This window comes from Drosophila mojavensis, unplaced genomic scaffold (assembly GCF_018153725.1).
Source record: "Drosophila mojavensis isolate 15081-1352.22 unplaced genomic scaffold, ASM1815372v1 contig_74, whole genome shotgun sequence".
Taxonomy (NCBI): Eukaryota; Metazoa; Arthropoda; class Insecta; order Diptera; family Drosophilidae; genus Drosophila; species Drosophila mojavensis.
In genome coordinates this window covers 1,104,235-1,131,442 of record NW_025318899.1, presented here as the reverse complement: position 1 = coordinate 1,131,442, position 27,208 = coordinate 1,104,235, and the positions used below count along the sequence as shown (strand labels likewise).

The following is a 27,208-nucleotide window of genomic DNA, read 5'->3' as shown; positions in this document are numbered from 1 at the left end:
CAGTCCAATGAAACAATTCTAATTGCTTTTATCTACTAAATTATTTATTGTAAAAAATATAAATATGATTTTACTGTCGTAATCTAGACATAGGGAATGACTTAAGAGTAAGGTACCCGATTGAAGCTGCCACCCAATCTATGCTACGAAATATGAAGACCTATATTATCCTCTAGCAATCAATGAAACGTGAATGTAAAAAATAAGACTTATGTATAGACGAGTATATATCGTTAGCCTAGGAGCTATTCGTTTGTATTGTATTGCACAGGAGCACAGGAGTTTCTGGACGAGGTGGTGGGGCTTCAGTACAAGCCCGAGGGTAGGTCCGTCACCTTGGAGCCCTGCGTGTAGGAGCGCGTGCGAACAGAGATCTGGCCAGTGAGCTGACCCGATCCCGGGTAGTCGAGCAGCGAGCAACGCATTGCCGGATTGCTGCTGAAATAGATCTGTTGATTGCTGCGCGACTTCTCGCGCACGTTGTTTGCCTCGTGGTTGTGGGCCTGGCCATCGGCGAAGGCCGCCTCGAGCCGCTCCACATTCTTGGTCACTCGGCGTGCCTGCAGAGCGGCGGTGAGATCGGGCTTTGGATACTTTTGGGGCGTATTCATGCCAGTCATAAAGAAGACACCGTTGAAATGCTGCGCGGGCGGGGTCGGTGCTGGCGTCTTGCTCGACTGCTGTCGCTCGTGCTGCACCGTCTCCTGGCTGCTGTTCCTCAATGCCAGCATTGTTGGATCGTTGTCGTCGTGCCGCGCATTCATTATGACATCCAGTAGCTCCCGATTGGTGCTCGCATTGTAGGCCGTTGCGGCGGCGCTTGGCTCCGCCTCGGGCATTTCGATCGAGGGCGCGTCCAGTGCGTAGGACCGCTCCAGCTCCAGTTCCCTATCCGTGCTGTCGTAGTCCACCTCATCGAAGAACGTCTGCATGGCAGCCAGACGCTCGACGGCCGTCGTATCCGCTGGTATGAGCATGCCATATTGCGAGTCCTCTGGCTCGGAGCAGTCCGTGCGCGGCACTAGGTGAGCCAAGGATCGGGACTTGCGTGGTGGCTGTGGCACAATGTTAACCGGCACAATGTCCTGCTCCTGTTCGAGTCGGCGCTGCTGATGCTGCTGCTGCTGATGCTGCTTCTGCTGTGGCTGTTGCTGTTGCCTGGTGTTGGCAGTCTGGCTCGACTTGGCTGTTGGGGTCTGGCTGGAAATCTGCTTCTCTGCCTCGCTCACTATGTTGTCCAGCTCCTCGATGACATCCTCTATGGTGGCGGCGTCCTCGTCGTCCTCCTCGCCCTTGCGCGTCGTAGCCTTGCGCGACTGCTTGTGATGCTTGGACTTGGAGGGCAGCACCAGTATGGGCACAGGACTGAGAGAGGCGCCCGTTTCGCTGCTGCTGATGCCCTCGTCCTCGTGCTCCGAGCAACTCTGTTTGCTGCCCGCTGCTGTCTTCGAGGTGGGCGGCACCTGGCGTGGCAGTGCGACAGGCTGATGCGCCTCCACGGGCTTGAAGTTCGACTCCTGTGCGCCCTGCAGCCGAAAGATCTCGCGCTGCAGCTCCGCGCAGCGCTCCTGCAGGCGTCGCTCCATCGATGTGAGCACGGCCTTCTCCTCGTGCAAGATCTGGACTCGACGCTCCAAGATCACCATCTGGCTGCGCACACGATCGGCATCGCGCGCCTGGGCCATCATCTTGTCCACGTCGATGTGCAGCTCATTGAAGCGTTTGATCTCGGCCCGCAGCGCATCCAGCCAGGGCGAGGAGGAGGATATGGTTCTGGCTAACGTGCTGGTCTCTAGGCCAGCCTGGCAGAGCTCCGCTTGGATGTACAAGCGCTGCTGCAGGCTGACGGCGCTCTCGATGAATGTGTTGAGGAATCTATAAGGAACAACGGGTTGATTGAGCAGCTGTTGGCTAGAGTCTAGCGCAGTTACTCACTTGATGCCAGCGCACTGAAGTTCTCCCGAGCCGCCGCCGCTGTTGAGGATGCCGATGAGCAGCCGGAAGCGCACGGGCTCGCTGCAGCGCAGTCGCAGCGTGGACATCGCCTCCGAGACGGCGGTGTGGCCAGCGGCGCTGATCTTCTGCCCACCATTGCCCTGACCGAACGGCTGCCGATCGCAGGCAGCGGCGAGCAGCTGCAGAGCCAGGATGCGTCCACGTATGCCTTGTCCCGTGGCCGAGGAGGCGAGTGGCATGAGACCCACCGGTGTGGTGCCCAAGCGGGCGATGGCATCCAAGGAGCGGGAACAGCAAATGCTCAGGCATTGTCTGGCGACGATCGGAAGCGAAAAAGAGAGACAGAGAGAGAGAGAGAGGGGGAGAAGGAGTCAGCGATTTCTTAAGGCAAGATAAAGATTCGGTTACTTACAGGCAGGAGAGCTCGTCGAGCAAGGCTCGGCGCTGATAGCTCTGCGGATTGCGCGACATGGCCAGCGAATTGGTGCCAGCTGCCTGAGGGGCGGGCGCATTGCTCGCCTGCGCCATCTGAATGGCACGCAGCACCTCCAGCAAATGGCTAATGCCATCCGAGGGCGTGGCCACAAACTCCTGCACGAAGCTGCAACGAGAAACCAAAAGAGAAATGAGAACCGTAGCTCGAGCAGAATCTTCCCCTGCAGTCGGACTTATATAATATACACTGACTGCATCATGTCACATTATCTCTAGACCTACTTAAAAAGTATAACCTTGCTAAGCTGATTGACGAATGCAGATTTCTAATATTATATTTTTATTATCAGTTCGGCAGATAATTGCGATCATCGAGAAAGTTGATTAGGAAGCGTTCTTCTGCGCGTCGCGGTACTTTCCATATCATAGATAGGGCCTACTTAGAGATATTCGCTGGCTATAAAAGCTGCAGTTCTCGGGAGACTCGACATCAGTCTCTGAAAATTCTAAACATGAAGGCTTTCATCGTTCTGCTCGCTCTGGCTTTCGCCGCCCCCGCTTTCGGTCGCACCATGGACCGTTGCTCCCTGGCCCGCGAGATGGCCGACTTGGGCGTTCCCCGTGACCAGCTGAACAAGTGGACCTGCATTGCCGAGCACGAGAGCTCCTACCGCACCGGCGTTGTTGGCCCCGAGAACTACAACGGCTCCAACGACTACGGCATCTTCCAGATCAACGACTACTACTGGTGCCAGCCTGCCAGCGGTCGCTTCTCCTACAACGAGTGCGCCCTCAGCTGCAACGCCCTGTTGACCGATGACATCACCAACTCCGTCCGTTGCGCCCAGAAGATCCAGCGCCAGCAGGGCTGGACTGCCTGGTCCACCTGGAAGTACTGCGATGGTGCTCTCCCCTCCATCAACGACTGCTTCTAAGCTACTCTCCTCTTCTTGATTCTTGAATATAATAAATAATGGTCTAAAACGCACTTCTGCTCTGTTGTTTTTCTCATTTTCGACTGGCTGTCGCCGTATGATCTCCAACTGAGACGCATCTCCACTGCGAGGTTGTCTTACCTGGGGAAGGACACCCTAAGGTCGGCTCGCAGCTTGGTCAGTAGATCGGTTATGGAGCCAAACTGGCGCAGGGACATCTCACTGTCGCTCTCAGGCGGCGCCGGAATGGGACTCCTGTGGATAACAAATGTCAGGTTAATGTGCGCCTGATAGCCTATGATGGGGGCAAATACTTACTTGTAGCCGGAGTGCTTGGCTGGCAGCGTGGCGGACTTGTAGGCATCTTCTTTGCCGCCCGCTTGGAGTTGGCCATTGATGTTCACATCGTAGATGGATTGGGGCTTGGCCGAGCCAGACGAGCTGCCCTTGGTGAACTTGCGCAAGGAGAGAACATAGTCCTCGGGATTGTAGACGGGCGGCCGTTGATTCTCCTTGCTGTAGACGGGCGCCTGCGGCCAGCTCTGCTCCGAGCCGGCCATCTTGTAGGAGGCCAACGAACCGTTCACGCTGTTGGCTCCATACTTATTTGTGCCCGACCCGCTGGACGAGGCTGGTATTGAGGACTGAGCCTGGCCAGCAGCGGCAGCGGTAGCCGTTGCCGTTGCCGTTGCCGGTGCTGGTGCTGGTGCTGCATTATGTGGCGGCAATTTGGGCGACTTATCGCATACGCTGGGCGCCATCTGTGAGTGGTGCGTGGAGCTGTCGCTGCAAATGAAACAGACAAAAAAAAAGAAAAAAATTAAAAAGTCGTTAAAACGAATTTGCACATTTCTCATGCAGAACTCGAATTTGCATCGTATATGAGTATACACATATATATGTATATAAATTATCAGAGACTGGTCTTGGCCAGGAGTGCAACTGGGCGGCACGTAACGCACCGGAAAAACAAGCCATTTAGTTTGTTTAGCATTTTCTTGGCACTGTCAACGACTCATTGAGTGACATGAGTGTGGGCTTCCATCGGCGACCGTCAGCGACTGATTGAAGCCTCAGATGGAAACATCATGGAAGCATCAGCCCCACTCGCCGATTTGTTGTTACTCAATGCGCTCTTTATTTTCGTGCGTAAGCGAAAATATTGTCAAAAAATTAACATGTCAATAAGCGAAACAGAAATAAAGGCGCGCACTTTCACTCAGACAGCTTGGCAGCTACTCAGCTACTCCGCTACTCCGCTACTCAGCTAGTCGGCGAGTCAGCGAGTCAGCTAGTCAGCAGCAGAGATAAAAGACCATATGCACCGTTAGCTGACAATGCGCTCTAACGGTAACTGCGCGCGTCTGCATATGCAAATGAGATTCAATTCGAAATTATGACGTGCCTCGATGCAAAGCTAAGAAATTTAACATTATATACATACATATGTATCTACATATATATGACTGTATATGTGCTGGTATATGGTTTATTTTGATATCAATTGAACGCATCAGTCACGTTGCTGCATACTTCTGCTGCATGTCTACTCTTCTACGGCATCTACCTGGTTCTTTCGGACAGGTGTGTCATGGCTCAAGGCAGCGCTCGTACACCTTGGCATGCGAGAGGGAGGTAGGCAATTGATATCCATGATTAAGCCAGTAGAAACGTTAACGTTGCGACGTGTGTTTGGCAATTTGCCAAGCGTTTCCCACAGAGTGCGCACCTCCCCCCTCACCCCTCACCAATCTCTACACTCTCACCGATCAATCGGAGAAAAGTGATGAAAGATCAAAACACACACAAAAAGAAGCCAAACGCAGCAAATTGAACACGATCCAACGGCTGGAAGCTGCATTCGATTTGCATAAATCAATTTCAAGAAAATCATAAAAAGCCGAAAGAAAACGAAAATTGAGATCAGTGGAGTGGCAATGCGCGCTGATAAAGCGCCTAATGGAAACGCATTTAAGTGCCAGTGTGTACACATCAGCATTTCACAAATGAACTGCGACACATAATGGATGGATGCCGAGACAGCTCGTGCAGCCTGCTAGATGGCATCGATAGTTGGTTAAATTCAAATCAAAGTTCAGTTAACTAAGATCTTGGCTTTCCATATCACAGCTATGATAACTCTGCTTGCACTGCATTAATCAAAGCCTTGGCCTTGTCTTATCTGTATAAACAATGATTGCGCAAAAGAAGGGAAAAAATAAACAAATTGAAACTAGAAACTTCTACTCCTGGCTATTGATAAGAAATACGACAAAATTCTTAATGAAAGCAAAACAAAATATGACAAAAATAAGAAACCAAAACAAAACAAACAGATTTTGCCAATTAATCAAAATATAAATGCCATTGTGTATGAGTGTGTGTGACTGTCGAATACCCTCCAACAGCAACTTGTAAAGCTCCAAACTTGGATAGCTTGTCTTGTATTGGTCATAACAAGCAACATTTATATTAGTTCGAGCATGATATGCAGCAGCAAATCGCTGTAGGGTGTTCGAGTTCATAAATCAATTTTGATTAAAGGCATCGAACCGTAGTCAATCATGTCCACTTGTAAGTGTGATCAATGTTTCGTTATTTATCAATGAAGAACTGTAATCTATATAGAGATGTATTTACATTTGTATATATATATATATATGAAAATGATATAAATATATACACTTCAATGAAGTATGTACATTTCGAGTACAATCGAACGATACACTCAAGAAAGAAACGTGACGCAAATACGAAATGTTTGCTTTTAGCGTTTTGGCATTTTAGCGATGGCATTTATCAAACAATTTGATAAGAGCATACGTAAAATTTGTATCATATTTTTAATAAATCTTACAATGTTCTTTGCAAAGATTCATTGAATTAAATTCCTTGAAGTTGTCCCCGCAGCCTTTTCGGACGCGTAGCGAAAAGTGAAATTTTATATAATGGCCCACACATAACCGAGTCATTATGACAATTTTAACTGGCCAAAAGCAATGCTATGCTCGTATCTATGAGAAATGATTGCAAAATGAATCAAATGATCAGCCAGCTACATACATTGGGCATGGCACCGCCGCGGACTCCGAGACGAAGTCGGAGTTGGACTACAGCTGGTAATAGCTGCTGGCAAACAAGTTAATTTAATTTCCAATCGTAAAAGAAATTACGTATGAAAGCATGCCGTTATCGTTACGTTTATCTAGATCGAGAGAAAAAGAAAGAGTGAGAGAGAGGCAGAGAGAGAGAGAGAGAGAGAGAGCGAGAACGGCAAAGAGCTATCAACTTAGATAATAATACTGAGAGTCAATTCAAATGAAGTATTTAATGCAACTTTTTGTATTAACAATTTCAGTATTCCTTTCGGCATTCCAGTAAAGTATGCCCCAAGCAAAGAATCTCTATTTGTTTAGTTAAATCGTATTAGAATTCGATCGTATACGTATCGTGAACAACTACAATGAATATTGATAGATTTGTTAATTTTATCCCATTATATTTTGGAGTTCGATTTAAATTTAAAGTCGCTTTCATAGAATGAACCGATCCCTTTTATAGACCTATTTTACTAGGGTACTTGCGTTAATAATCCAATGGATTAAAGGCATCGAAAGACAATCATGTCCATTTATAAGTATGATAAATGATTGACTATTTATCACCAATGCCTTTTCATAATCAATGAGCATTACAAAAAGATATATGTGTATGTATATGCTGATAATACATATACCCGAGTATATAAATTATATCATACATAGGTGCATCTCAAGGGAAATCATGTCATATATTAAAAAGCTGAATGTCATGGAAATATGAACTAGAGTGAGCTTTGATAAATTCGATTAGAAAATCGTTGGCATATGTGTAATAATTCCATATAATCGTGTGTAAAGTGGCTTGTCTTCTTCTTTTTATTACGATTATTAACAAGAGATCTTGCAACATTGTTTGCTTGCAAAGGTTCATTGCATCGAGTTCCATAGAGAAAGGGAACTCCGAACTCGTTGGCTCTGATTAACATAATTGTTTTGTTGTCTGCGGTGGGCCAAGGGCCTCTGTAGTCATGCTGAGGTGTATAAATATGTGTTGTAAATTTTTTTCATTTACAGTGGGCTACTTAGAAAGGGCGCATTATGGGAGAGGCTTCAATGGGCCTGATAGACCTTGTCCATGTAGCTGTAATCTGTTGGGACTCTTCTGCTGCACTTCTGGGGTCACCTTGACGCCTTGGATTTGGGAGCACAGTCAAGTGAAGTCAAGCGGAGTCGATGTAGATGAATTGAAAACGATATTAAAAGTCTAACCTACGATCGGACGTTAAACTTGTAGCGCAAAAAGAGCTGGGAATTTGGCCTACGAGCTGCACGTGAAAGAAAAATCAAGTGCAATTTCAGACTGAAATAGCTCGAATGCCGCACAATGAATAAATAACTGCAACAAAGCATGCAACCTCACGGATTGCGTGAACAGCAGACCCCAAGCCAAGACAATGCCATCTGGCTAAATATTTGGAATTAGTTACGTTATGGAGCTCGCTGCGATAATTGCGACTGGGCTAACATGCGTGCGAGGTTATTGTTGGAGCATATGAATATGGGTATGAATATGAATATGAATATGAATACACATATGAATATATATGTCCGTGTCTGTGGGGAGTTTCAATCCATTCAAATCTTATCAGTATGCCCATTGATAGAGCCCCAAAGCTTGCAATTTGCAAGACATAAACTTCTTCCGGCTTTGGGTCTTTGATAAGATATTGAAAGGCAAGACTTTGAATGGTCAGAGGCACAGAATTCGTCGGAGAAGTGCGCGTGCAGCTGCAGATTAGATAAGTTCGCTTCTATTAGCTAAACAGTGATTAATATGATCAGGCCATATGCTGAGTCGTAGTTGAGAAAGTTTCTTCGTATTCGGCTACAGTATTAGAGCGAAATTTAGCTACCAAATTGCTGATGCGATGTGAATCAGGGTATAATGGTTTTGTTGAAATGTATGTAACAGGCAGAAGGAGGCGTGGCAGACCCCACAAAGTATATATATCTTGATCAAGGCGACGAGCGGAATTGATTTAGCCCTGTCCGTCTGTCCATTTGTCCCTATGTTTGAACGAGCCGATCTCAGAAGATATAAGAGCTAGAGACTTGAAAAAATAAATATAGATTCCGATGTACTCTATAAAATTTCGATTTTTGTTATAATTTACCCCCACCTCTTTATCCACCCCCTCACCACGTATTTCAAATACTAGATAAATACTAGAGACTTGTCTGAAAGTCCAAATATCAATTCTTCGAAAGGTTCAGGGGATCTCGTAGTCGAGCTGTGTCGACTAGAGCTTCCATACTTGTTTAAAATTATCTTTTATTTTAGAGAGTGTTTTCTTGAACCACGATAAGAACATTCAGAAGAAGAAGAAGGGTCATAATTTCAGTGTGACCAGATATGCTTTTTATATGAAATACTTTAATAGTGTTGAATAATGTTATTGTTGAATCTGGTACACCATTATCGGGCAGGCAGGCATTACTTGCTCAACTGCAGAGATTCCAAATGAGGCTCAGCTATAAATTGCACCACACGCAGCCAGAGGGCAACAGTTGCTTCAGTTTCCACTTCAGCAGCATACCGAGAGAAGATGAAGTCCTTCGTTGTTTTCCTCCTGGTGGCCCTGGCATGGGCTGCTTCACCCGCCCTCGCTCGCAGCATGGATCGCTGCACCTTGGCCCGGGAGATGGCCAGGCTTTGCGTTCCGCGAGATCAGCTGGCCAGGTGGGTTTGCATTGCGGAGCGCGGTGGGTCCACCCAACTCGGATGGCTCCAATGACTACGGCATCTTCCAGATCAACGATCGCTACTGGTGCCAGCCGTCCAACAACAAGAGATCGGCCAATGCTTGTGGGGTGAGCTGCGATGATCTACTCTCGGACGACATTTCCATGTCTGTGGAGTGTGCCCAGCAGGTGCTCAGAGAGCAAGGCTGGGAGGCCTGGACCACCTGGAAGTTCTGCAAAGGCAACTTGCCCAGCATCGATGACTGCTTCAATGGGCAATATTCCTACTAAAGCACGATTGTGTAACAAGCAGCAAATAAAAACATGAGCATTCCATAAATGTACTTATTAAGCGAACAGGGGTGGTCTCAGACAATTCGCACAAATTGTGCTCGAATTTTATATAATGGCCTACACATAACCGAGGCATTATGACAAATTTACCTGGCCAAAAGCAGTGCAATGCTCGTATCTATGAGAAATGATTGCAAAATGAATCAAATGATCAGCTAGCTACATACATTGGGCATGTCGTTCAATATTATCGCATCGCCTATCGCGGCTGACATCAGCCTTATTTAAGTTCGCGACTATTAGCTGCAAATTGTTTATGTGGGTCAGAGCTGATAGCCCCCTCAAATTAGTGGTAGTTGGGAAAGTTTCTTTGAATTCGGCTAAAATATATGAAATAACGTCTGACATTTATTTATTTGAAGTTTAGCTTTCTTTATACAATTTACAGAGCAGGATAATGACATAATATGTATGTATGTATTTTCTACAGATAAGTTCTTAACTTTCTGGTAGACCTGGTGTCGACAAATCGTAGTTGTAGATAAGATATATGGGGCATAATGAAGGGGTTCCTAAGAATTACATAGGTCAGCGCTTTTCACGTGGGGTAAGTAGGGTCTGCTCATGAGCAAGCATGCATTATGCGTCAGCACTCGATATAAACAATTCTTATCACCCTTATTTACATTGCGCTTGCTAGCAATAATCGCAAATACTTTACTAAGCACCCACATCTCGGCAGGCAGGGCTTGATTACTTGCTCAACTGCAGCGAGGCCACATGTAGCTCAGCTATAAATACTGCACCACACGCAGCCAGAGGGCAACAGTTGCTTCAGCCTCCACTGCAGCAGTATACCGAGAGAAGATGAAGTCCTTCGTTGTTTTCCTCCTGGTGGTCCTGACATGGGCTGCTTCACCCGCCCTCGCTCGCACCATGGATCGCTGCTCCTTGGCCCGGGAGATGGCCAGGCTTGGCGTTCCGCGAGATCAGCTGGCTAAGTGGGCCTGCATTGCGGAGCACGAGAGCTCGTATCGTACCGACGTGGTGGGTCCACCCAACTCGGATGGCTCCAATGACTACGGCATCTTCCAGATCAACGATCGCTACTGGTGCCAGCCGCCCAACAACAAGAAGTCGGCCAATGGCTGCGGGGTGAGCTGCAAGGCTCTACTCTCGGATGACATTACCAGGTCCGTGCGGTGTGCCCAGAAGGTGCTCACGGAGCAGGGCTGGCCGGCCTGGTCCACCTGGAAGTTCTGCAATGGCAACTTGCCCAGCATCGATCCCTGCTTCAAGTAAGCTCCGAGTTCACGAATAAAGCACGATTGTGTCACTTGCCACAGATGTAAACTTTCTCACTTGCTTTGTTGACCAACATTCGACAGATCGATAGACAGCTACATTCGATAGCATTCGATAAATGTAGTCATTAAGCGAACAGGGGTTGTCTGAGAAAATTCGCACAAATTGTCCCCGCAGCCTTTTCGGACGCGTAGCGAAAAGTGAAATTTTATATAATGGCCCACACATAACCGAGTCATTATGACAATTTTACCTGGCCAAAAGCAATGCTATGCTCGTATCTATGAGAAATGATTGCAAAATGAATCAAATGATCAGCCAGCTACATACATTGGGCATGGCACCGCCGCGGACTCCGAGACGAAGTCGGAGTTGGACTACAGCTGGTAATAGCTGCTGGCAAACAAGTTAATTTAATTTCCAATCGTAAAAGAAATTACGTATGAAAGCATGCCGTTATCGTTGCGTTTATCTAGATCGACAGCGCGCGCGCGCGCGCGAGAGAGAGAGAGAGAGAGATAGCCAAGTGTACGCAGAGAAGGCAACGACTTCTCCAACTTAGATTTCATCTGATTCACAAAAAAGCAATACAAACAATGCGTAAAGCAATTTCAATGCAATTACGTGTTCGGCTTCTCTGCCCCAATGTAGATCCATTCGATTTATTCGTATTGCCTTTTCTGTCTCATTGCCATATGCAGTTGGCAGAGCCTTGTCAAAGCTGCTGCTGCTGCTGTTTCAGTTGCAGTTGCTGTTGTTGTTGCTGTTGTGCATTTTTTCGATCCACAAAAGCAGTGAAAATGGTAAGCAACTCGCCCAGACGGGCGTAGAAACTGATTGACAGCCATATTGTAACAATTTGTATCAAATTCTCAAGGGTCTGCCATTGAGTTGAATGACTTTTTATAAAACAAACGCTCTCGATGCGCGCTCGCCTCAGCCGAACTGAGTATATTGGCTATAGAGTGTGGAAATTTGATATTCAGCTGACTTTATATCATACTGTAATTGATCTTCTATATTGCTAGAGTGACCATATTCAGAATGATGTATAAAACTTCTAGGGAACACACGTTGGATAGCTTGGGATTGGATGTCACTATATGAATATGAAATTGACTAAGCCATTTTATTTCTTAAAAAAAAAATATTCGATGCGATCCCAATAATCCATTAGGCTATCTACTTTATATATCATTCAACCATGCAGTCAGCCAAGCTCAGTTTTGGTGTCTTTTTAGGGAAACTCTATAAGCTGCGTTTGTATATTTAAGCCGGCTTGAATTACCAAACAGAGACATAAGAACTTCATTCGCTAGGCATATTTATTTCAAGATGATATTATATACATATTTCACACCTCACAAAGTCGGCTGATCTTTTTCGACACTTCACTTCACACTTTGTCGTTGAAGAAGAAGCAAAGCTTGTTCGAAATGACATTACGAATTTGTTTTTGTTTTTTTAGAGTTTGGTCAATTCAAATTTTTCTCCCATTATATATATTTTTAAATATATCTATATAATCAAAAAAGGAATTTCTTTTTTTTTTTTTTTGTCACGACTTGGCACACTTCAGCTGGCAGTCGCTGGCTTAAGCTCACAGGTGATAAATCACCTGTTCTCTTCCGCCAACTTTCGCGCATGCGTAATCCGCTTTTAATCATGTTGCCATAAGAGCGGGTTCTCCCTGGCCACAACAAATTTATCACAGCATAATTTTTTTGTTACGTTTTTTTTTTTTCGGACAGGTATAGCTCATAATAGTCGTCGTAGTAAAAAGTATAGTTTCTCCCCGTGTTAAGCCGACACCTTGCCAAATTGTCTTTAGCTGTTACACAAAAAGCAAATGAGAGTGCTGCACAGACTGCACAATACTCGTTCGTTGTGCAAAAATATAAAATAAATAGAAATACCTAATTTTAGTTTAGTCTCAAGAGGGAATTTTTCTTTCCTAATTTACCTCGCCTATAGTGGACCTATTACGACTCTCAACACTTTCGCTGTCGATTATATCTTACTAGACTGCCAGACGGACTTTGGACAAAGCCGATATACTCCTTCCCAATGCATGAACGAGTATTAAAAACGTCCATTCGAAGTGGCTGTTGGGCAACAATGGCCTCTTTTTAAGTGTCTTTTTGATGCTGGCTGCGAGATATACGCAGTCGAATGTTCTCATGGCAGCAGTTCCATTTCTTTAGCCCATTTGCATTTGCGTTGTAAATTTTACTCACACAGACGGACAGACGGAGGGACAGAGGGACAGAGATACAGAGTGCGCTGTCTGACAAACGAGATAAAACTATTAACAGAATTTAGCAACAACAATGATAGAGAAATGTGCCCACTTTTCAGCTGTCAAGAGCCAGAGAAAGATTTGCTGATTTTCCCAAGAGTTGTCGGCGCATTACCATTGTTGTTGTTGCTGTCGTTGTTATTGTTGTTGGCGTCTTGAATTGTGTGTGCTTTGGATACCTATACAGACTTTTGTCAGCCTTTTGATAGCTGGCTGTCATGCCTGACATGCATTGGCGCCTGACTTTAAATTAAATCCCAGCTGGAAGATATGCTAGTCAACTAGACGAAAGTTGAATACTCTCTCCCTGTAGCCCTTTCTCTAAATCTCGCTCTACATATCTGCATACCTCTCTATCGCTCTGTTTCTAAATCTATCTCTCATTCTGTATTTCTATATCTCTCTCTGCCTCTGTTTAACTATCTCTGACTAGTTTATTCTTTCACTATTCTCTGCCTCATTCTCTATCCCTCACTTATGTCTCTTTTTATCTCGTATCAAGCAATATAAAGTAAAGGCTTTTGGCTAGACCAACAATTCAAAATGTCAATAATAAAATAAATTGATTAGCATATGTTCTTAATGAAGTCTTTATCTTTAGTCTATAAAATGTGGTTTTCTACATTCTCTAGCTGGTTTAGTTTTAGTTTTCGTTATTTAAATCAAAGTTTTTTTTCATAAATCTGAATTTATTTATAACACTCAACTCATTTTTTCTTGTAATGTTCATCAAGCGACTCCCATAGTGTATCTCAAGTTTGTGTTCAGGAAAAACGTAGAGTTTTCTAACACTCATTATGATTTTCACCGCGATTTGTTAACTACAGATTGCGCCTGCCTGCTGCGAGGCCCCTCAGGGTAATATATCAACAGAGCTGTCTCCCAACTAATATAATTAGGGTTTATTGTCGAAATAATAACGCAGCAGTAGGAGGGTTCGAATGGCTGGTGGCTGGGGGCTGGTGCCTGTGCGCTTGACACAGTTGTGTTTCCATTCCGTTTTGGGGGTCGGCCAGGTGAAATGCTTATAATTTGTGAGTCCAATTTTGTGATGTGACAGGTAATTGATGCCAAAAAGTAGCTCAGAGCTTGTCAGCACTGGCCGGGCAGTGTTTCAACGTTTCAGCGTTTCAGCGTTTCAGCTCGGTTACCATTGACAATGACAAGTCAAGATCATGTTTACTTAACCAACTGGAAAACACACAAGACAGTCGTAATGTAATCTCTTGACATTGTCTGAGTTTAAGCAGCGCTTAGGCTTACGTACACTCAGTCAACCATCTGGGTAAGCATATATCATATCAGATCCCATCTGGGAGCATAGCATATTGAAAGTCTAGTCTAAGCCATCCCAATTTCCTTTCTCTTCCTCTTTGTCCATGGGATTGGCTCTGATAAGCACCGTCTGCAACATTAATTTACCTCGCTTTGATTGGCTGTTTGCCAATTTTCAGGCAGATAAGAGTGAATCCCCTGAGCACCTTATCTATCGAACCATCCATTAATTTGCCTGCCGGCCTCTACACTCGAGTTTTGCGTATTAAAATATTGTTTGCTTTTGCCGATTGGGAAAACACTTGAGCGCCTTTCCACTAAGTGGCTAAACTGAAATCTTCAGATAATAATATTATGAGTGAGCTCTCTATCAAAAAGCGTGCAATGTCTGAGATGTCAAGATAATAATTCATAAATGGAATACACCTAGCCAAGTGTTGCCTAAGAGTTAGACAGCTTCATGAACTTTCTGGCAAAGCCATATCTATTGATTATGCCAAATGTATGGTGGTTTTACTCAGTAGCAAAGGGTTTGCTGTAGCTGTTTTTAGTTATTAAAATAGCTATGTTGATGTTTATGTTTTCCCGCCTCAAAACAAGGAAGTCTTACTCAGGCAACATTTATCACCCAACTTCTAGACTGTCTTTGAAGATTTAGTCGACCATTAGTTTTAGTTCCGCTTTCCATTAAACCAGAGATATCTTGGCCACGTCTAAGCTGTTATATCTTAGTATACAATGCTTATGCTTAAATATGCTTATGAAACTATGTTTCATTTAAATTTCCTGCTGTAACTTCCTTTGCTTTCCTTTCCTTTCTCTCAGCATATTTCTAGTTGTTTTCGAGTGATATTTTCTCTGCCTGTCTCATACCTTTTGCATCGCTTTCTTATTTCCCTGTAGTTTTCTGTGTGTTTCCCTGAGTTCTACATCTTTCACACTTTTCCGCACACGCAGACAGACGCTTTCCTGGGGCGCAACCAATTAAATCAGCCACAAACCCTGACGTGCGTACAAATCAAGTTGTCTGCAGATCCGAGAGTGCCCCATGCCCGATACCACTGCGTCTACATCTGCCTGGTATCGCCTCGCTGTGTTAGTTGTTTGGTTGTTATCTGTAGACCGCCATAACTTTACGCTAGACTGATTTCATATGCCAGCTAACCGCAGCAATTGTTTTTCGAGTAAGTTAAGTACTTAGTTGACCCACACCATGTCGTCTTCCCAAGGGGCGCCGAACTTCGGCCTAGGGGCAATTACTTAGGAACCGACGACCGACGACCGCCTAGTTGTGCTAATATGCACAAATTATAAGGAACGAGAAAGAGATAGATAGAGAGAGAGAGAGAGGCATGTACTTTGCACTTGGCGGTAGGAAAAGGTCTGCTGACGTTTTACCCTACCTTCTCCTCATCTTCTTGCACTTGGTATAATTTTCCAGTCTTTGGTTTCCTGCTTTGTTTTCCAGCCTGTTCGAAGCGGGCTTTTAGTGTCTCTGTTAATGCATTGGCACTTCCTTAGCTTGGTTCTAAGTTGCCCATTTACAGCCGGTCTGAGCGACGGCTACCTGTATAAATTATTGCCCACCGAGTCGGGCTCTCCTCCTTACCCCCTTCACCCATTCACATTAACAATTCACTGACCGCTCTAAGTCAACGGCCTATTACGACTGTCAGTCGCGGCGAGTGGAAGGGAAAAGAAGTCTAGCCATGGCTTTTACTCTTCCCAGTCTCTTGGCCAATTCAGTGTCTGCGTCTGAGTATGGGTTGCGACAAATTGATTCTTGCTTTCGTTATTCTGTATTGATCTTTCTACAATTTTCTGTGGCTTTAGAAAGCAAACGAACATGTGGAGAAACAGCCAATTACGAACGACTTCCAACTGTTGATCCTCAAGAATAGCTGAGCAAAACTTCACTTTAAGATTTTCTATTCATCATGGTATAGACAAGACCGAAGACTACGTACCCTACTTTAAAGTCAACTTTTTCTTCTTAAGGAGACTTTAGTTTAGATCTAGAGAATATTATTTCCCCTAACATGGACTCAATTCAATATTTTTCAACAAAATTTATTTTATATCTCGAATGAACAGAATCGTAGTCATTTAGAAGCAGTCGTTGATGGAGGGGAGAGCACCATCGCAGTACTTCCAGGTGGACCATGCGGTCCAGCCCTGCTGGCTGAGGATCTTCTGGGCGCAACGGACGGAGTTGGTGATGTCATCGGTCAACAGGGCGTTGCAGCTGAGGGCGCACTCGTTGTAGGAGAAGCGACCGTTGGCAGGCTGGCACCAGTAGTAGTTGTTGATCTGGAAGATGCCGTAGTCGTTGGAGCCGTTGTAGTTCTCGGGGCCAACAACGCCGGTGCGGTAGGAGCTCTCGTGCTCGGCAATGCAAGCCCAACGGGCCAGCTGGTCACGGGGAACGCCCAAGTTGGACATCTCCTGAGCCAGGGAGCAACGGTTCAGGGTGCGACCGAAAGCGGGGGCGGCAAAAGCCAGAGCAAGCAGAACGATGAAGGCCTTCATGTTTACAATTTACAATACAGTAACTGATGAAGAGAAGGCTAAAGTTTGGCGCTTTTATAGCTAAAAATTATCTATGCTAAACTGCTATCTGAAGTGGGCGCGTGTTTCGCCGTGATTTGACGTCTTATCAATGGACTTCATTAGACCCGTAATCGAAAGACTTCAAAAAGTAAACAGCCAAAGGAAAATGCTTAGCTGGCAGCAGATACTAGAAATTGGTAAATGCTATCGAACCATTTATCCGTAGCATTAATTAGCCTCTTTTTTCTGGTTGTTTCTGGCAGCCAAATAGCAGCAGTTAAATGTTAACCATTAACCTTGTTCGGCTCTTCGCTTAACAATTACTATGCTTGAAGTGTTGGCTATTGGTATTTAAAGTCGGATTTGAGCGTTGTACACAGCATTTAGAGCTGACTAATAGAAGGTAGCTGCAGCTCAGTGCTGCTAATTCAGCTATTTTAATTGCAAAATCTAGCTGATTTGTCGAAAATGAAAATTTAATTAAATGAGCCGGCGAAAATCATTCAAATTATTCCTTAAAGAGATCTTTCAAACCCCTCCATTCTTTTCCTTTCTTTCCTTCTCAACAAATGAGCTAAATTAATGAAGTTGGCTTCGACAATGCTTAAGGCTTAGCTTGTTTAGCTTTTTTCCAGTCATTCAAGCATGCCCTTTAGCTACCTTTTTCTGTTTTTCTGTTTTTTTTTTTTTTTTTTGGCTACCCTAATGCGGCCAACACTGTTGAGGTGTGAAGAGCATGCTCCATGGCCTGAAACTCTTTCTAAAACACAAATGAGAACTCAACAGCTGTGTGTACTTATGGTTACATTTCATAACGGTCACAAGTTGAATCGTTAAAGCTACTGACTCGGCACAGACCCCAAGGCTGGCACACACACACACACATACATACACATTCATTCGCAGAGATGGATCAACGTGAACATTAACGCCAACTCAGATGCACATATGGCTTTCTCGGCATATGGAGGAGGCTGACTTAGACAGTAGACAGTAGATAGAGCGCGGGGTCTAAAGACCTAACCGCAACTATGCAAAACCCGTCATTGTTGACGCTGCGCGCTGTTATATTAACCCCATTCAGCGCGGTGCATGAAACAGTGAGTACACTGACATAAATAACCAAGCATGCTCAACTTAAAAGAGCTGAGAAGCTACAATCAGCACGGCTAAAGGCTACTCATAGGATAATGTTACAGCTATGTCATAAATTGAAACTGAAATCTTCATTATTTATAAGCCTCAGTTTCTCTCAGTGCATATGCACAATAAGTCATGTTGGGAGGCAGAGGCACCCGCCGTTTTCCACTCAATTTTTTGCATCTGCTAGCGGTATTCCTTGTGGTCCCCCGCTGGAGGCACTTGTTGATCTGTAGGCGACCACAGATTTCTACACATATCTCCACACGCATTTCTCAGAAAGCTGTTAACCTTACCGACGTTGGGTTAACAGCGAAAATGAATGACAAAAGGCTACTGTAAAAGTCATTTGGCTAGGTGAAATGACTGACAAAAGTGGCTTCAAGGCATGCCAGGCCAAGGCATGCGAAGACAAGCTCTGTGACCCGCTTAGTTGTCTATGAATTATCGATTTTCTAGCCGGCGCTGACTTGTGAGTTCTTTGTTAGAGTCAACATAATCAACATATTCACTTTTACTTTTTCCCCTCCATATATACAATACAAGAACAAAGTCTTTTAACTAACTGCTAAGAGCTTGGCTTAGCATACGTATATGGGTCAACTAACAGTTCCACAATCGGAGTAGAAGAATTTCTCGAAAAAATAAAACCTCATCGCATATGCATGAGCTGGGCCTTTCAGCATCTCGAGCTGACCAATTATGCATCATTTATACAAAAAGTCGACACTAATTGTCTAATTATAGCAAAGGAATGTACAGTTACGATAATAGAACAGCTTAAGAACAGTTCCCCAAAATTGAGCTAAGCAAAGTATTCCCTCTGAATGGGTCAAAGAAAAGATGACTTAATATGTATAAAGCTTTGTATATACAATTTCAAATTCTAAGCATAAATGAAGCTCGAACTAAAGCTGCGAACTAATCCCGAGATCTTTTATTGATCAAGGAAAGTGTTGTGAAACACATGAATATTGATGTTCCAATTAAAATATATATAAATTGGTGTGACCAAATCCAAATATGAATGTATAGAAGTAGAAGCTAAGGGTGACCAAAGCGTAATATGAAGCCACTGATTGTCTACTTTCGGGTATCATTGCGAATAAATAACTTTCAAATCTCCGTCTTAAAAAAAAAGACAACAAAACACTAGAGATTGATTAAAATAATTTCAAATGAGTTTCTCGAGAGTTTGTAGCTTTTTCGGGCTTATTAAGTTGAAATGGACATTAATCTAATTCAATGTGTGTCGTCCATAAATAAAGACCATCAAATTAGAAACTTTTGCCAAACGAAAAACAAACAAATAATTTGTTGCGTGTTCATAAAAAAAGACAAAAACATAAAATAAACCTTTTCTGTTTTATTGCAGATTTTCTCTCATAGAAAGTAAAGTTGAACGAAACTCGGCTCCAAATGACAGCGCGGGTCAGACACGGATTATAAACAAAGCCCATCATATTCATTATGATATCAGAGCGAGACTAGAAACCAGACAAACGGACGGATCTCTAATCTAGCCACTGAGCAGAACTCCATCCATACAAAAATAGAGAAAAATTGGGGAAATATTTGAGACACCAAAAAAACTGCGAGTTTATAAGATAGTTTTGAAGCTAAGAATTTTTGTTTAACTATCTATAGGTATATATATATATACCTTGCTATCTATCTTTATCCATCCCGGCCATCTATTTCCCCATCTATAAGAAGAATGGAATTGGCAATATGATTAAGATTCCACGCGTCACTCAAGAGTTACTATAAACTTAACAAACGTGAAGCATCTGATTAGCTCCAGCCCTGAGCACTTACATCGCTATCAGCGCAATAGTTATTTGTCTACTAGACTGAAGGCTCTTGAGTTGGTTTCGTGATAACATGCCCTATAAAAGGGCAAGGCTTCTAGTTGTTCCTCATCAGTTTACTAGAAATTGTTAACATGAAGGCTTTCATCGTTCTGCTTGCTCTGGCTTTTGCCGCCCCCGCTTTCGGTCGCACCCTGAACCGTTGCTCCCTGGCCCGCGAGATGGCCAACTTGGGCGTTCCCCGTGACCAGCTGAACAAGTGGGCTTGCATTGCCGAGCACGAGAGCTCCTACCGCACCGGCGTTGTTGGCCCCGAGAACTACAACGGCTCCAACGACTACGGCATCTTCCAGATCAACAACTATTACTGGTGCCAGCCTGCCAACGGTCGCTTCTCCTACAACGAGTGCGCCCTCAGCTGCAACGCCCTGTTGACCGATGACATCACCAACTCCGTCCGTTGCGCCCAGAAGATCCAGCGCCAGCAGGGCTGGACTGCCTGGTCCACCTGGAAGTACTGCAACGGTGCTCTGCCTTCCATCAACGATTGCTTCTAAACTGATCACTTGTTGGATAAAAGAAATTAAAAGTTCAATAAAACTGCATTTAAATAAAACTGCTTCTATCTTTTGACTATAACTTTCGGCAGAATATTTGTTTGTTTATCATATTGGACTTTTCAATATAATTAAAAACCAATTTAGTTAACCTTTGAATCGTGAATTTTTGCTCATTTTTCAGGTCCACCAATCGCTTGTGTTTTATAGAAAGTAAACTCGAAGCCTTGGTAGGTGTTCGAGCAGAAATGACGGCGGCTCAACACCAATTTATGGGCCAACCCAAAACATATTAATTATGACCGCTCGAGGCATCAATAAGTCCGAAAACCAGTTGAACAGGTGTATATATTTGTAGCTTTTGTTGTGGAAATACAGCGACAACGCATTTAATTCATAGTAAAATATTAAACAATTAATCCAAAGATTTATTTATATATTTATATTTTTTATTTTTTGCAGTAGCAGTTCCGCATGTTCCGCCGATCTATGAATGGATATATATGTAGAGAGAGATAAAGACATATATGCATATGTCGAAGGTAACCCCAATACTCTGTTGGCTTTAACAATGTCGTATTCATTAGATGAATCGCGGCTAGCGTGATGTTGATTGACAATCGCCCAGGGCTGGAGCACGATATGCGCACAATTATAAGATTATTTGGAATTATAATCTCCATTGGCGCCTCTGGTCAAAGATTGGCTGATTCGTAAATTGTGGAGAAAGTGACCAAAAGCAACACCAAATGCAATGTTCCTGTCTGTCAAAATCAGATTTGTCTACCAATCAATGTCTAGAAGGAAATTCAGTTCAACGAGAAGCTGAAGATATATACAGGATATATGAAAGATATATGGGAGAAGGCTATTTAAGCTATGCTTAATAAACTCCTATAAAAGCAATCGACTCAGAACTCTAACTTTCGTGCCAAATCTAGTTAAGCAAAATCTAGATAATCCAGCAATGATATATAATTGTGCTCTCCTTGCAACAGCTGCAGCCCGAATATTCTCAAATGGCTACAGCTTAGCAGGTGTGGCAAGGCGAAGGCGAAGCTGAAGATAGAACTGCGAGGCTATTGAAATGTCTCTACGGATGACCTACTCACGTTTTGTGTGTTAAGTCCAGTTTATGTTTTGATTAATAATAATCAAATCGAATCAAAGCACCATCAAAGAAATTCCTGTCATAAAATCATTAAGCTACATGGATAGCCATCGCTCCTCTTCCATCTATCAAATGCCTAGCTCCACTGCAAATTCGTGCTCTTTCAGTGTGATCTATTTCATATCCCAATGGATATATTGTTGCTTGTATAATTTGTCTCAACTCAAATGGCTGTGAGTGATAGGCCTATGCATGTATTTACTCACTTTTGATAGCTCCACAATGGCCCCAGGCTGTGCACATCTTGCCAGACGTAACCTAACTTGCTTTACTTAATGCAAATTGTTAGCTTGGCTTTGTTGTCTATTTTGTGTGTGGACAGCTGGCCTTTAAGCCCAATTAACTGACGATGGCTGCTGCTGCTTTGAACACCTTAGCTATACCAAATGCTTTTGCACCAGTTCCATTTAGTTCAATTAGTTTTGTAGCTAACAGCAAGTGAGAGGCTGACACAGCGGCCCGATACCCTGTAATTATATTCATACGGAGCCAAAAAGTACTCTATATAGTCGACTATAGATCCATTTTCGTAAAACTGATATATCTGTTAAATAATGAATATATAATACGGTATAATAGGTATTCACCCGATTTCAGTATACCCGCTCGGCTAAGGTCTGTGCGGCATACAAAGCCCATTGCTTAAGTCGCATAAAGAGCAGCTTAAAGCGAATTGCGGTTACTCAATCAACAATTGCCTCATTTGTCAGGTGTCCAACAACTGTCTGTTGTCTATGATTGAGCTATAATTTCCTAACCGACTGTGCAGTATACCCTAACTTCACCAAGAATTCAGCGTATAAACACAAAAGGAAATTTCTTTTCTTTGTTTTCGGGTCTTAGCCCAAAGTCTTTTTGTGTGGCTCGAATGTTTGGGCCGTTTGATTGCGTGTGACGCCCAACTGTCCAGCTGGAGCGTGTCCAATGCATAAGCTATTTATTATTAACAATTGTTAAATCAGACCGGAACACTTTTCGTCTAACCGTGCACGGCCCATAGCATAGACCTGCATGAGTTGTACGAGTTGTATGAGTTGTGCCCGTTGCTGCCCACTGATATTTCTTTCATTGTTTGTCTTACACTTGGCTCGGTCTGTGTGGCAAGTGGCATTGTTAGCGACTATAACTGGGGCTACGTAGCAGATGGTGATCGGCACGGGGGGATCTAGTGTGTGACTTGGCTCGAAGCGTGCCGTCGCCAATTCAATTTTTCATCAAATGGAATTGCACTTTTTGCCGCTTTCGAGTACGGTTAATAGTAATTTGTCTTATTTCTGTATATGTTTTGGTATACCCCGTAATAATCGGAATAGAGTATACTGTGCTTTTATGTACGGATGTTACAGATAGAAAGATTTTACTGAGGTGTGTAGGGTGAATTCATTTAGTAAAGGAAAGAATTAAGTCTGAAGTAAGTAGCTATACATTTTCCGAGTTTATAGGATGTCAGAAAAAAATATTAAGAACAGTATAAAGCTCTTACACAGAATATACATAATATATAGATAACAGGCAAGCGTAAGTGGTCTTTAGACAGGCTTGAAAGAAAACAGATTACAGAATATGTAATATGAGAGAAAAAGCTGGGAAAAGATTTGATAATGGTTAAGTTGAGTTTACACCTATTAAGGAAAGCAAAATTAAATTACAGAGTATATCACAATCGAGCCTTATTATTTCTTTCCTTTTTGGTATTTTAGTTCGACACACACGCAGCAATTTATATGGCCACAATATTTTTATAGCATCGACTGTCAGCCTAACGAGCCGTCGTTGTCTCTCAAGTGGTTCTATCAAACGCAACCAACTTAAAAGAGAAAAAAAAATATAAAAAATCAACAAAAACCGTTGGCAGCTCAATGCCAGGGCTGCCCACACGAACCCAAGCTCGAGAGGATTTGCCGTGAGTGAGCTGTGATGAGAAAGTCGAGCCCTATTAGCATATATGTATGCATAAGATGTAGATTAGGCGGTGGGCGTATCAACCAGCCAGAGCCGCACAGCAGCCGGAGAACAATGCGAGGTCATGGGCAACCAAGCTGCATGCCGAGTTGACCACTGAGTGAGTGTGTGGGGAATAAGGGGGCAATGGGGCTGTGGGGTGTTGTTCTCTTACCTCGTTTAGCTTTATTCCGTTCACACTTCTAGGCCAAAAACGAAATCCAATTTGGAGCAAATGCGAGCAAAATGACACGAATCCAAATTGGGCCAATTCAACACACACAATGTACTCAAAAAGTCTATACACACACGCACGCACACACATGCACACATACACTCTTCAGGTATGCATGTATTTGTTTTGTGATTGGAAAAGTTGGCTTTCCTGCACTTTGCAGCGTCATCGAAGAACAAGAAACATAAATTGAGAAGATTAGCACAAAGCGAACGCGCAAAACTTCTTATGCTACTTAGTTACGGTTGCAATTGTTGTTGTTGTTGCTGCTGTCGCTGTTTGCCGTAGATGCTGCAATAGGCCATAAGAATAACAACAACACAGCACAGCACAGCATAGCACTGCACAGCACAGGCCAAGCCGGGGCCAGTTGTCAGAGTCGTACTCGTTTTACCGTTAGAATGCAATCAGCTCGCGCGCTCGAAATGCCGAAGGAGTGCGAGAGAGATAGATTGAGAGAGAGGGCAGCGAGGGGATAGTGAACGGTATGGAGACGGCACTTTTCTAACCAATATAAACTCGTTTCTCACGAGAACGCACAACTGTCCATAAATACACAAACACATATACGTCCATATGTGATCATAAGTAAATATATCTCGCGTAATCACGTCGGCGACACGTAACAAGGCTCGAGTGAAGGTGGATGAAGCCGTGGCTGTTGTCAAATTAACAACATTCCCAGCCAATCAGAACCTTTGCCCAAACATTCAATTGTATTTGACGAATGCACTTTGTTAGACCTGAGGCACGACTAGCAAAGCCATCGTTCGTCTATTTTTAACTAAGCTAAACACAGTTATTCATCGAAGACGCTCGCTCGTTCGCTGCGCCACACACCACAAACACGTCTGTTTCGCTTCGAAGTCACGCACCGACTGAGGCAGCTGAGCCGAGCCCGAGCAACCGTAAACTGAGCTCCGATGCACGTTGACTTCTACTTCGGCTCTCGGCTTTCGACTCTCAGCGCTTAGCGCTCGGCTGGCTTAACTTTCTCAACTCGTTTCAAGTGTGCGTGAGCTGTTTTATAAGACGCTCTATGCGAGTATAAGAGTATCTTAAATCAGACCAATTTCAGCTTATACTTTTTTTTCTCTTTTTATTCAAATATCAATTGTGATCAGCTTAGAAGCAATCGTTGATGGAGGGCAGAGCACCATCGCAGTACTTCCAGGTGGACCATGCGGTCCAGCCCTGCTGGCTGAGGATCTTCTGGGCGCAACGGACGGAGTTGGTGATGTCATCGGTCAACAGGGCGTTGCAGCTGAGGGCGCACTCGTTGTAGGAGAAGCGACCGTTGGCAGGCTGGCACCAGTAGTAGTTGTTGATCTGGAAGATGCCGTAGTCGTTGGAGCCGTTGTAGTTCTCGGGGCCAACAACGCCGGTGCGGTAGGAGCTCTCGTGCTCGGCAATGCAAGCCCAACGGGCCAGCTGGTCACGGGGAACGCCCAAGTTGGACATCTCCTGAGCCAGGGAGCAACGGTTCAGGGTGCGACCGAAAGCGGGGGCGGCCAAAGCCAGAGCAACCAAAACAATGAAAGCCTTCATGATTTTACTTCAGTAAACTGATGTCGAACTATGGAAATGCTTTCCATTTTATAGGAATTATTATCTCTGTGGAGTTGCTATCTAGAGTAGTTTGCAAATTGCGAATTGATTATAGCGAAATTAAAGCAACTTTTTGAATTTATCTGAGTTTGATCACCCAGACATTTTAAATAATATTTACTGTGCAGACGCGATAACATAACTGCAGTGTCATAAGCACATGCGAGAGCTTTGATGTTGATTTACCGATTCCTAGCCACTTGAAGTTTCTATTGAAAGTATGCAATACTTTCACTGATATTCTCAAAGTTAAGGCCAGCCAAGGCACTTAACTGTGGCACATGATATAATAGAAAGTTTCTATATTATTTATACACTTTTAAAAATTCTATGGAGGATGCCTAATATATAAATTGAAGATACGCCAAGCACCTCAGCCAGAGATTATATAATGTCAAGTGCACTCAAATTCGCCAATTCAAATTTGAGGGGATTTCCAACATGCTTATCAAATACCAATACTCCATCGATTGACCAAATTAGATAGAAAGTAAACGAAACTTGCATGCCAGTTAGAAGAGCTATGTTAGACGCACTTCTGATATCGATTGCGGCACAGACTAAGATAAGTTTTCGCCTATAAAAAGGAAAGCATTTCCATAGTTCGACATCAGTTTACTGAAGTAAAATCATGAAGGCTTTCATTGTTTTAGTTGCTCTGGCTTTGGCCGCCCCCGCTTTCGGTCGCACCCTGAACCGTTGCTCCCTGGCTCAGGAGATGTCCAACTTGGGCGTTCCCCGTGACCAGCTGGCCCGTTGGGCTTGCATTGCCGAGCACGAGAGCTCCTACCGCACCGGCGTTGTTGGCCCCGAGAACTACAACGGCTCCAACGACTACGGCATCTTCCAGATCAACAACTACTACTGGTGCCAGCCTGCCAACGGTCGCTTCTCCTACAACGAGTGCGCCCTCAGCTGCAACGCCCTGTTGACCGATGACATCACCAACTCCGTCCGTTGCGCCCAGAAGATCCTCAGCCAGCAGGGCTGGACCGCATGGTCCACCTGGAAGTACTGCGACGGTGCTCTCCCCTCCATCAACGACTGCTTCTAAACTTGACAACCTAAAACTTGAATAAATGATTATATAGAAAATTCCAATGTGTTTGAATCCCAACAGCCAAGCAGTTCATTTCTACTGACACAAGCAGTGCATTTATTTAGTTATTTACACAGGCAGCCTAATGGTAGGCAACACTTCTTTTCAGATGTTAGCTGACGCAAGCTGCTTGATATGAAGGCTGTGCAGGCGGTAAACTCGAATTTGTTTTGTTTTAGCTCACCTGTAACCCATGTATTTGCCGTTGTCGTAAATGGAGTCGAGAGAATATTCATCTGCATTTGAGCTGCCCGCATTGGTGCGCTTATCCAGTGCATCCTCGTAGCAGTAGCTGCAGCTACAGCTCGAGTACTGCGAGCAGTAGGAGGAGGCATCCATGTCTGTCATGCCAATGGAGCACTCCTCGTCAGCTCGACGTGAACGCTGCTGTGCTTCCACAGGTGAAACTTTCTGGGTGGTCGAGCGACTGCAGAAGTTGAAGGCAATCAGTAATAGGTGGATGGCGGAGTTTCATGACTAATTACCTCGTGACCACGTTCCAGGTGCGATGTATTAGGTAGAGCAGAAAGAGCATGCGCGACGTCTCACCGCCCTGCGACGCATTGCCTGTGCCCAGACAGCTGCTCGAGCCAAGATGCTCCTCATTAGCCTTAGCCTCGTTCTGTGCATAGCGCGCGGGCAGAGTCTTCGAGCGAAACTCATCCTGCAGGCAGTACTCCCGCTTGTGCTGCTGATAGCGCCGGCGCGTATTGAACTGGGAGCTGCCCTCGTAGCCCGCGCCGACTCCCGCTGGCGATCTCTGTGCCCCGCTGCGATTGCCCATTACGATTGTGTTGCTCCGTTGTCAAGCATT

The 27,208-nt window shown here is 44.3% G+C and overlaps 7 protein-coding genes and 1 pseudogene across 9 annotated transcripts; 5 read left to right on the top strand and 3 right to left on the bottom strand.

Moving 5' to 3' along the window:
- Window positions 1–22: 22 nt before the first annotated feature.
- LOC6586449 lies at window positions 23–27,208 on the bottom strand. 3 transcript variants are annotated; one of them, XM_032733248.2, is made up of 7 exons: window positions 26,880–27,208; window positions 26,579–26,821; window positions 3,645–4,112; window positions 3,468–3,581; window positions 2,369–2,557; window positions 1,936–2,268; window positions 23–1,875 (listed from the first exon to the last, which is right to left on the bottom strand). In XM_032733248.2, exons 1-7 carry the CDS (start codon window positions 27,176–27,178, stop codon window positions 306–308), a joined length of 3,216 nt encoding a protein of 1,071 aa, XP_032589139.1. In that variant the 5' UTR covers window positions 27,179–27,208; the 3' UTR covers window positions 23–305. The 3 variants fall into 3 exon arrangements, with proteins under 3 accessions (XP_032589139.1, XP_015015844.1, XP_002012063.2); XM_015160358.3 differs by lacking the exons at window positions 26,579–26,821; window positions 26,880–27,208 and adding an exon at window positions 23,628–24,564; XM_002012027.4 differs by lacking the exons at window positions 26,579–26,821; window positions 26,880–27,208 and adding an exon at window positions 4,289–4,390.
- On the top strand, window positions 2,879–3,379 carry LOC6586450 (lysozyme A/C). Its single transcript, XM_002012028.4, has one exon. The coding sequence runs from the start codon at window positions 2,904–2,906 to the stop codon at window positions 3,324–3,326; it is 423 nt and encodes a 140-aa protein (XP_002012064.1). The 5' UTR covers window positions 2,879–2,903; the 3' UTR covers window positions 3,327–3,379.
- LOC6586448 lies at window positions 8,915–9,453 on the top strand (annotated as a pseudogene).
- Window positions 10,226–10,750, top strand: LOC6586447 (lysozyme B). Its single transcript, XM_002012025.4, has one exon. It carries the CDS (start codon window positions 10,271–10,273, stop codon window positions 10,703–10,705), a length of 435 nt encoding a protein of 144 aa, XP_002012061.1. The 5' UTR covers window positions 10,226–10,270; the 3' UTR covers window positions 10,706–10,750.
- On the bottom strand, window positions 16,337–16,828 carry LOC6586446 (lysozyme D). Its single transcript, XM_002012024.4, has one exon. It carries the CDS (start codon window positions 16,809–16,811, stop codon window positions 16,389–16,391), a length of 423 nt encoding a protein of 140 aa, XP_002012060.1. The 5' UTR covers window positions 16,812–16,828; the 3' UTR covers window positions 16,337–16,388.
- On the top strand, window positions 19,889–20,399 carry LOC6586445 (lysozyme A/C). The gene has a single exon (XM_002012023.3). It carries the CDS (start codon window positions 19,918–19,920, stop codon window positions 20,338–20,340), a length of 423 nt encoding a protein of 140 aa, XP_002012059.1. The 5' UTR covers window positions 19,889–19,917; the 3' UTR covers window positions 20,341–20,399.
- Window positions 24,767–25,265, bottom strand: LOC6586444 (lysozyme D). Its single transcript, XM_002012022.4, has one exon. It carries the CDS (start codon window positions 25,233–25,235, stop codon window positions 24,813–24,815), a length of 423 nt encoding a protein of 140 aa, XP_002012058.1. The 5' UTR covers window positions 25,236–25,265; the 3' UTR covers window positions 24,767–24,812.
- On the top strand, window positions 25,912–26,390 carry LOC6586443 (lysozyme D). The gene has a single exon (XM_002012021.3). The coding sequence runs from the start codon at window positions 25,927–25,929 to the stop codon at window positions 26,347–26,349; it is 423 nt and encodes a 140-aa protein (XP_002012057.1). The 5' UTR covers window positions 25,912–25,926; the 3' UTR covers window positions 26,350–26,390.

Excerpts from the sequence above, each read along its gene's own strand:
- LOC6586450 (XM_002012028.4), top strand. The coding sequence starts at position 2,904 with ATGAAGGCTTTCATCGTTCTGCTCGCTCTGGCTTTCGCCGCCCCCGCT.
- LOC6586447 (XM_002012025.4), top strand. The coding sequence starts at position 10,271 with ATGAAGTCCTTCGTTGTTTTCCTCCTGGTGGTCCTGACATGGGCTGCT.
- LOC6586446 (XM_002012024.4), bottom strand. The coding sequence starts at position 16,811 with ATGAAGGCCTTCATCGTTCTGCTTGCTCTGGCTTTTGCCGCCCCCGCT.
- LOC6586445 (XM_002012023.3), top strand. The coding sequence starts at position 19,918 with ATGAAGGCTTTCATCGTTCTGCTTGCTCTGGCTTTTGCCGCCCCCGCT.
- LOC6586444 (XM_002012022.4), bottom strand. The coding sequence starts at position 25,235 with ATGAAGGCTTTCATTGTTTTGGTTGCTCTGGCTTTGGCCGCCCCCGCT.
- LOC6586443 (XM_002012021.3), top strand. The coding sequence starts at position 25,927 with ATGAAGGCTTTCATTGTTTTAGTTGCTCTGGCTTTGGCCGCCCCCGCT.
- LOC6586449 (XM_032733248.2), bottom strand. The coding sequence starts at position 27,178 with ATGGGCAATCGCAGCGGGGCACAGAGATCGCCAGCGGGAGTCGGCGCG. Across the intron at positions 2,269-2,368 it reads CTCGACGAGCTCTCCTGCCT|ACAATGCCTGAGCATTTGCT; the intron begins GTAAGTAACCGA and ends GATCGTCGCCAG. Across the intron at positions 1,876-1,935 it reads CTTCAGTGCGCTGGCATCAA|ATTCCTCAACACATTCATCG; the intron begins GTGAGTAACTGC and ends TGTTCCTTATAG.